General features: G+C 51.1%; 1 protein-coding gene across 1 annotated transcript; it reads right to left on the minus strand.

Annotated features, from left to right (window-relative positions):
- Positions 1–5963: 5963 nt before the first annotated feature.
- On the minus strand, positions 5964–9463 carry MAFB (MAF bZIP transcription factor B). The gene is made up of 2 exons (XM_085313938.1): positions 7927–9463; positions 5964–7764 (listed from the first exon to the last, which is right to left on the minus strand). Exons 1-2 carry the CDS (start codon positions 8856–8858, stop codon positions 7704–7706), a joined length of 993 nt encoding a protein of 330 aa, XP_085170064.1. The 5' UTR covers positions 8859–9463; the 3' UTR covers positions 5964–7703.
- Positions 9464–9469: the final 6 nt, after the last annotated feature.

A 9469-nucleotide genomic window follows, 5' to 3' on the forward strand; every position in this document is an offset into this window, starting at 1 on the left:
TTAGGTAATAACTGCACCACAGCACAAGAGCAAGGAAGAAGCAGTTAGCACAAGTCCAAGGTGCAGGTTTATTGCCCTCCGCAATTTCTCTTCTGAACGGGCCCCCTGAAAACAGCAGGAAAGCTTCTGCTCCATTAACCAGTTGAAGAGCCTGGACCCATGCAAATGTAGGACTGCAGGAGTTTGAAGCTGGCTTCCTCCCGCTTGTCATTGGCTGATTTTGCCCCGTGCTTCCAGCTGGGGTGACTAGGGGAGAGGCAGCATGGCCCAGGCAGCTCATAAGACCTAGTCCAGCCATGAGCCTGACTCTGACACCGGCCAAGCCACAGCATCTCTCGGTGCCTCAGTTTCCCCAGCCGTAACATAGAGGTAATGGTAGTGGCCTCCTTCAATAAATTACCTGAAGTTCTACWGATGAAGAAATGATTATTACTTATCTTTATGAAAGCGTATTTTGGATACTTGGCACTGATTTCTTGCCACTCTTATTTCAGAAAAAAATCCTTCTAAACCCAGTGCCCTTCTCAGTGAATGTCTGATATCCTTTAAAAAGCTAGCAGCATTACTTCAGAAACAATGAAGTCTCATTAGTGGGAAACCTAGGCTAGACCAGAATTAGATCTCTGAGAGTTTTCAATAGTCAAATGCAGGTGCAAACGATGTATGTATTTTCAATGCATACACATTACTGCAATGTTGAACAAAAGCATCCTCTTTCAGTGTTTGTAAATAATTCCATTTTTGCATCTGTGTGGACACATCCTAGTGTCTCCTGGTATCGCAGTGAAAACGAGTCTGCATAGACTGTACAGTCAACAAAATGGTGTATTAGAGCTGCGCAATGACATTGTCACTGGAGGAGTTTACTCTGGTATAAACCTTTACCCACTGCCTCCAAAACTGAGGAAGAAAGGAGGAGAGAGAAGTTTGAGATGTTTCTTTAAAGAAAGCACTRAACTTGGTAAAAGGACATAGCTTTCCTACCTTGCTCTCTGCCCCTCATGCCTCAGGATATCATAAATTTTTGATACCAATAAAACAGAATTTTTGATGAGCTGCTATTTTGCATTAAAGCAACTTTACATGCAAAGATTGCATAATAGGAAGTAAAATTGAATTTTGCCTCAGAACAAGTTCTTATTATTAATTTAAATGTTTTTTATATATTTTAGCAGCAGCTTATCATTCTATATATTTAATTTCTTTCAAGTGAGAACACTTAGCATTGGTTTCCTTATCTAAACAAATCTTTTAAGAGAACACATGTATAAAGTGGAAATGCGGTGTTTTGCATCTGTGCCTTAAGACAAACAGTGAAACTTTAAAAGGGGAAATAAAATATGGCAGAGGACAGCTCTTTCCAAAATCTAGTAGCAGTCACTGTGTGACAGGAGGACACATCACTTTCCATACGTGGAATGCACTTTTTCTGTCTTTACTATGGCTGCAATATTTCTGGCAGCTATATCATGACAAATGTATAAATACAATATACACCCARTGGAGCATTTCTGTTTAAGGCATAGGTTTCTCAATATCTTAGGTGTCAAATACACTGCAATCCATTTTCTAGCACTTCCATATAACATGATGGGCAGGACTAGCTCACAAATATAAATAGTGTCTTCCCTCTCCTGGATGCAATAGCAAGAAATTGTTTTGTAGCACTTCATGCTGTGTTCAAAATTCGCTACTGAAAGCCACCTTTTAAAAAGTATGAAAAGGCAGCACCAAAAGCTCTTTCCCCCCTCTTCTTCTTCTTCTTCTTCTTCTTCTCCTTCTTCTTCTTCTCCTTCTTACATAAAACAAAAGTCCAGTGTGGGATCTTAAGAGACCGCTGCATGCTGCATTACCGAACACTCTAGGCAGGATTATGCAATAAGCTATTTAGAGTGTGTATGTGTGTGCATGTTAACTTCAGATTTACTGTAACCTTAACAGAGTGAAACATAACGATTTAAAAAAAGAAAGCAAAGCTTGCTCAAATAAGGAGCAAAATTACCGTTTCCCCCTCGATGGCAGGGAAAGTGCTCTTTCGATTTCATCAGAACGATGCAGAAATTAAAATAATAATAACAAAAATTAAAATAATACAAGGGAAAAACCAGAGGCACCCCTGGAGCGCGGCGGCGGCAGCAGCGGAGGATGCTGGCAGGCCGGAGGCGCGGGGCGTGGAGCCGAAGCAGCGCGGCGCCCGCAGCCAGCGCTCCGCGCCTGCGCTCCCGGCCCCGCTCCGCGCCCCGCGCCCGCTCCGCGCTCACCTGCCCGGGCAGCAGCGCGGGCCTGGCTTCCCCGCGCACGCGGCTCCGCGGCCGCGGAGGGCCGGGGGGCTCGCCCGAGCGCCGGAGCGGGTTTATCTGTCCTCCGCGAAACCTGACACCCACAGCCCTGAAGAGCTTCCCTGACCTTGGTCTGTCAATCACAGAAAACAACCAGCCTGCTAGAGCCAGACGGGCACTTAGCCAGCTCAGAAAGAAAGGAAAAAAAAATAAACCCTAAAACAGCTGGGAACAGTTATCTCGCAAGCCCTGGCTCATCCTGCTAACACCCCAACGTGCTTGCCACCCCAACGTTGAACGCTCATCCACCGTAGGGCAACGCCGCTCAGCATCTCTGGAAAGTCTTGGGCTAGTGTTTCTATCTTTACTCCAAAAAGTCTTTTAGTCTAAGATTCCTCTGCTTTGGAATTAAAGACAATCAGTTTTATACACTCTCCTGGAGGAGAGGAGGGAGGGGAATGTTTAAAGTAGTCTATTAAATGCTTGGCACAGATAGTCTTGAAGTTTTGTGACAGTAAATGGCGGGGGGGGGAGGGTGTTGTCAATTGTGTTTCCTGCYGGAGTGTCTCGTTTAACTCTGGGAGCAGCCCTCGTCAGTAGTCACCTCTGCCCCGGACGCGGGATGCAATGCTCGCTACAGCTGTTAGCAATAGCTCTTGCAAAATTGCGAGATCAAACAAAATAATACGATTTTCACTGAAGGGAATCRTTCTCCTGGGCTATACGAGACAACAGTTTAACTGTCGTCCGGCAGCCAAATTTGGCTGCACGAACCTCRGGCTCTTCCCCACCACACGCCCCGTTCCCGAGGGTGCAGGGCAGCTGGTCCTCCCCGCCGGGCAGCGCCCTGCGCTCCCCCCAGTGCAGCCCCAAGCCCCAGCGCCGGGCCGGGGCCGGTCTCGGCGCCCCGAGCTCGGCCTCCCCGTGGCTGCAAGGAGCGGCTGGAGGTGGGACCCAGCCCCGGCTGCACGGGGTCTTTGGGGGCAGTTTGACCTCTTCTCGCTCCGGAGAGACTGCCCGTCTGCGGGGTCCCCGGCGGGCCCTGGGCAGCGCTCGGCCCCTCGGAGCTGCGCCCAGCGCTCGGCCCCTCGGAGCTGCGCCCTTCGCGGGACGCTGCCGGGGTTGCAGCCCGCTTCCTCCTCCCGGCCGCCCCGCGGAAGGCCAGGCCGTCGGGGCTGGCTTCGCCTCCGCGGGGCGGCGCGGAGCGGGGCGGAGCGGGCCCCCAGCCCCGGCCGCGGATGGGCGCGGATCCCTCCTCGCGCTGGGCGCAGTGGCTGCACCGAGGGGCAGAGAGAGCGCACGCAAAGCAGCACCGCCAGAGTGGGGGAAGGAGGAGGGATAAGCGGAGCTTGGGGAGAAAAGTTGCTTTATGCCCCGCAGCTTCTCCCTAGGGCTGCGGAAGGAGAGCGGGAGCCGGSCTGCGCCCCACGCCCTGCTCTGGCCCCGCGCAGCCCCGGCCCTCGGGACCGTCCCCCCGGCAGCGCTGGCCGCGGGGCAGACGAGATGCACCGTCCTTCTCCTTTTGCTTCAAGAAACTTCTTTCCATAGTGCCCCCGACTTCTGCGGCGACAGCCCTTGACAGATCAGTAACGAGCAGGGAGACATCAAAGTAAACACGCGGGGAGGGCAATAAGGCGGCAAAGCCGAGGGGCACCGTCCTGCACCCCGGCCCGGGCTGCCGCCGCCACCGCCGGGACCGCTCGTCCCGCTGCCGCCGCTGCATTGCCCCCCGCCGGGACAGAGCTGTCCCCGCTGCAGGCCGGACCGCGCCGAGCAAAAGCGCCGATGGCTTTGGCTCGCCTCGGCACGGAGCCGCCGGGCCCGAGCCGGGCGGGGGCGCGCACGGCGGGGGCACTCCGCTCCTGTCCCCCGTGGCGCTGGGTTTTGCTCGGCTTGGCGGAGCCCACTGAGCACTTGTGGGTCGGAGTCCCACAAGCTCAATCTGTGCTGGTAGTGGTGGCGCCGATTGCTTTTTTCTTTCTTTTTCCCTTTTTTTTTAATCAGATAAATTAAAACTCAGAAATGGCACCGAGCGCTGCAAACTCGCCGGCCGCCGCAACCGCTCTCCCCATATAAAAGATCTGCCCCGCCGCTGACACAGTTCTGCGGTGGGAATCCGGAGGGCTTTTCTAAGGCCTGTTTTGCTATTTTTTGTTGTTGTTGTTGTTCAATTAGCCCGAGTGATTTATTCAATGCATGCATGAGGGGACATTAATATGCGGTGGCAGTTCCCACAAACAATATTCCTCTCAGGCTTTCTGCAGCCCTAGCATCTACTGGCAAGGGGGGAGGCAGTGGACGGACAACCGGGTGCTCTCATCCTTTTCCTCTGTAAACTCCTGTCCTCCTTCGCGGGGCGGGAGGGGGCCGCAGGGTTCGAGGTTGGTCTCCACTCCTGACCCCTGTACAGGGGGGCTGAGATCAGCCTCGGGCCCCTGCTCCGCTCTCATCCCAGCAGCCGGCCCAGCTGTCTCCGACAACGCAGGGATGAGGCTGGGATTTAAGAGGGGATTTTGTTTTTAAGTTACTGTATTTGCTTTTCATTTTTTTCCCACACTCTGTTCTTAACCGGTTTGTCCTCCAACCGTGCCTATGTCGTCCCTGCAAAGGCAGTTCGCTGCTGTCGGGAAGAAAAGGGCAGAGAGAGGTTATTATTTCGGTTGTGTGGTGCACTGGATTTTGTTTTTAAGAAGGATTTAAAGTTCAACCTAGTTTTCACACTTCGAGAGCAGCAGCGTGCTCTGGAAAAAAGAGACCAAAGCTGCGACCGGGCTCTGGGACTCCCTTTCCCGCACTGGGGCGAAGAGCAGGGGCGATTTCTAACCTCCTCTGGCTGCAATTTAGGGAGCTAGGCGATTATCTGAGCTTGAAAGCAATTAATGCATGGTGGCATTGCCTTACGGTGGGGGAGAGCCCTGGGGAAAAAGAGATGCAAAATACACGAGCTCTCTCCTCTTCTGCACATGCAGCTTAAAACTCTTCGAAACTCTGTCCGTTGCTCATGCTTTAGAAAAGGCCAGAATAAATAAACTGTACCGATGGAGCGGAGGAAAGTGAACAGCCAGCCCGGATCCTCAAAGAGCCAGGGGAAAGGATAGACGTGCCCAAGCCGGCGGCGGTGGGGAACCCAAAAAAAAAAAAAAAAAAAACTACACTTAACATCTCTCTCGCTCGCAGCCCCGGGGTGGCTCACGCCGGAGGAAGGCACGGCCGCGGCCGTCAGCCCCGCGCCCTCCTGCATCACCGCCCGCAGAAGCGCAGCCCACCGCAGGGACCGGCGGAGCGAGGCCGCGGCGCCCGCCGGGCCCGGCCCGAGGCTGCCGCGGCTCCGGGCCCCGTGGGCAGCGGTCGCGCGTGGGAGCCGCGCGGGGGACGCTCCGCCTGTGCCACAGGCAAAGCGGGGCGGGAGGCGCGGAAGGCAGCGGAGCGGGGCCGCGGCCGCGCTGCGCCCCCCCGGCGTGTGCCGGGCAAGCCGCTCCGCCAGCCCTGCTCGGACCTRCGCGCAGGGAGAGCAGCTCGGCGGCTGCTTTTGCTGGACAGCAGTTTGAGGGGAGATTTCAGGTCCCGAAGCTTTTGAACGCGAGACGTTAGAGAAGCAGGTCCCTCCAAGAAATGCCATTTCAATGATTTTAATAAGCAAAATAGGAAACAATTTTAATAACCAAAAACAGAAACCAGTCTGAATAAAACTACAATAGACCAGGTTTTTTAATATTTTTCATATCATAAGCAGGATTTGAAATTGATCCCTTCAGAACTTTACATGAAATAAAAACAATTTTTTCCGCTGCTGCAATGTTTTGATTTCAACACAGTTGAATCAGTAAAAACCAAAGATCGTTTTCTGATGCATGACTAATATCCACAATATTTAAAACTGCAAGCACCATGCTGTTCATTACAATCTTGTTATTACTGTTAATTTATAAACTAATACAAACTTAAAATGCAYCCGGCCAGCAGTGCCAGCTATCCTAAAAGGAAACTAAAAAATAAGTTTTCATTTTGGTATTTTTGTCAGTGCAACGTAAAATCCTTTTACTGACCTGCAGGAGGAAAAAAAAAAAAGTAATAAAAACACCCATAAGACTCCAAACTACTACTATACAACTGCAAATAAATTTTGGCTAAAACTTTCACTCGCTGCATAGGGAAGCAGAGAAGCAGATTACAAATCATTGCAAAAGAATACACTTGAAAGTTGCAGTTTTTTTTTTTTTAAAAAAAAAAAAAAAAAAAAAAAGTTTTAGTTTTATATGCGTTTCCAGCCCACTCATCCACTCCTACATTGATAAACCTAACTTAAATGGCGACATGAATCATTCACTGAGATTGCAGCTTGACTTGTAACAAGTTTTATTATTATTTCATTGAAAATCAAGGGGCAGTTGTGTCTTAAAAGGAACTAGTATCTCGTCCGTTCCTCGCTTCCTGAGTGTATAATCAGAAGGGAGACTGTATGGCCAAGTCTAACCACTACAGGCTGAGAACTGTCCTGACGGCGAAAGAGCTTCACTGCCACTTTAAAGCGTGGAGGAGGCTCTAGTGACCGATGAGAGCTTTCCCTGTTAAGTTTAGGTCTGTCAATGCCATTCAGGCGGGTTTTTTTTCTTCTGCCCCAACAAACAAACCAAAATGACAACTTAAAAGTGCACCAGATATACAAAGTTTTTTTTTTCTAAATGCAAAAATGCCCATAACTTTAAGTGTCTCTTTAATACCAAACAAACCGTATAACCAGCCTGCTGAAATGTTTTGCTTTTTTTTTTTTTTTTTTTTTCCTGTGCGGTTTGAAGTAGCAGATATTTACAAGCTAACAACCATAAAAGAAAATAAGAGAGCAAAACCAACGAACAAAACTGCACAAGCAGTAAAAAGTTTTGATAACTTGTGATGTTTTTCTTATCGATGAAACAAAACAACAGAAAGCTATGATCGATGATCAACATGCTAAAGTTAAACAAGAAAATGGTACAAAATAGAAATTATTACCATACATGTCCAGCATGCAGGATTAATATTTTTAATGCAGATTTTCGTATTTTTCTATATAATCAAGCAGGCAATAAAACTGATGAGTTTTTTTTCTTTCTTTCCTTTCTTGGATTGAATGTCCCATCTGAGTCCTGTAACTTATTTCTCAGAGCAGGCAATATATGAAGAGTTTGCATATATTGTCCTTTTTATTTATTCTCTTTTTCCAAGCAGGTAAATTGTGCATGAAATGGTGCTGTAATGTCCTCTCTTTCCAAGCAAGCAGTACGTTATAGATGGCTTGTTCATTGTCCTTTTTATTATTACTCTCTTAAAGTCCATCTYGTTCTGAAAGCAAGTGATCTATAAAACGCTTCGCTTGTCCTTTTCTCATTTGCCTCTGCCTCTATCCCTCTCTCTAACTCGCAAACGAAAGTCGAAAGTTGCACTTTACCTCTCCCGTCCCCACCCCCAGCCTACTTTTCCCACAGCTAATCTAGAAGACTGGATGCTGCAAAAAATCAAGTCTCTATTTTTCTCTCCTTTCTCGCTAGTCAAGCAGACAGATGGATGGAGATGTCAGAGAAGGATGGGAGTGGGGGGGGGGAAGTTGACAGGGTCGGGGTCGGGGGGTTTTTATGTTTTTTTTTAATTGTATTTGTTAAGCACTCACATGAAGAACTCGGGGGAAGACGGGTTGTCACTGGTGGAGCCGGCCTCTCTGAAGCCATTGCTGGCAAGTTTCTCACACTTGAGCTTGTAGGCATCTCTCTCTCTGGCGAGCCGAGTCACTTCTTGCTTGAGCTGTTCCACCTGCTGAATTAGCTGGGTTTTTTCATTCTCCAGGTGGTGTTTCTGCTGGACGCGTTTATACCTGCAGGACTGGGCATAGCCCCTGTTCTTCAAGGTCCTCCTCTTCTGCTTGAGGCGGATCACCTCGTCTTTGGTGAAGCCTCGGAGGTGCCTGTTGAGCTCCCTCACAGACATGGAGACCAGCTGGTCGTCCGAGAACCGGTCCTCCACACTGCTGGAGGGGGGATGCTGCTGGTGCGAGTTCTGGAGCTGCTGGGAGGAGCTGGAGGAGGTGGAGGGGGTGGGAGAGGCCTGGTGGTGGTGGTGGTGGTGGTGATGAGGATGTCCGCTGCCGGCCAGGTCTTCATGGGTGACTGCAGGGTACTGATGGTGGTGTTGGTGATGATGATGGTGGTGATGGTGGTGGGCCCGGAAGCTCTCAAAGCCTTGCAGCTGCTGGGACACTTGGTGGGACCCAATGAGGGCTTCGACAGCATCTTCTGGGGTGAGGTTCAGCGCCTCAGGGTTCATCTGCTGGTAGCTGTTGGCCATCCAGTACAGGTCCTCCAAGTGGGTCTTCTGCTCGGTGGGGCTGAAGCTGGGTGAGGATGGCACAGAGCTGCAGGGGGTGCTGATGGGGGTGGAGGAGACGGAGCCAGCAGGCTGCAGGCGGGTGCAGTGTCTGCCGGAGCGGTCATTCCTGCCCAGGGGCTCCTTCTTCACGTCGAACTTCATCAGATCGAAGTCGTTGACGTACTCCATGGCCAGTGGACTAGTGGGCAGCTCGGCTCCGATGCTGAGCTCTCCGGCCATCGCGGTCTTGCGGGCACCTCACCCGGCGCAGGGGCTGGAGACCTCACTCCAGCGCGCAGCCTGGAAGAGGGCTGGCCACGCTCCCTTATTCCAAATAAACTTTGGCTTTGCTTTCTCGCTTCCTTTCCTCTGCTCCCTCCTCCACTGTCTCCTCCTCCTCAGCCGCTTCCTTCTCCCGGCTTCTCGGGCTTCTTCAGTCCGGAGCAACAAAGCCAAGGACGAACCACCACCCGGGGCCGCCTGGATGTCTCCTGTCTGTTTGTATCAGCGTTTGCAACGCACCGCAGGCTGCAGCAGCTCCTAGCACTTAGACACCCAGCTGCAAGGAGAAAGGAGCAGTAGCAGAAGGGAAAAAGCAAAACAAAACAAAGATGCTGCCTTCGGGTCTGTGCAGGAAGAAGAAGAGCGGTGCAAAACGCTTAGCCCGTGCCTCTGGCTGGGTTTGTAAGTCCTGAGCCTTCTCCCCGCGGTAGCAGAGCACCGGAGTCTGCCGCAACTTTCCAGTCCGAGCAGGCGGCCGGGGGAGCGCACTGGCTATTTAGCGGTGGTGGCTGGGCTTTGCACGGGAGTTTTCGCTGGCTCTCGCAGTGCAGGGAAAGGGGAGGGAAGAG

The sequence above is a fragment of the Rhea americana genome, unplaced genomic scaffold (assembly GCF_003343005.1).
Source record: "Rhea americana isolate MKP2758 unplaced genomic scaffold, rheAme1 scaffold_4, whole genome shotgun sequence".
Lineage (NCBI taxonomy): Eukaryota > Metazoa > Chordata > Aves > Rheiformes > Rheidae > Rhea > Rhea americana.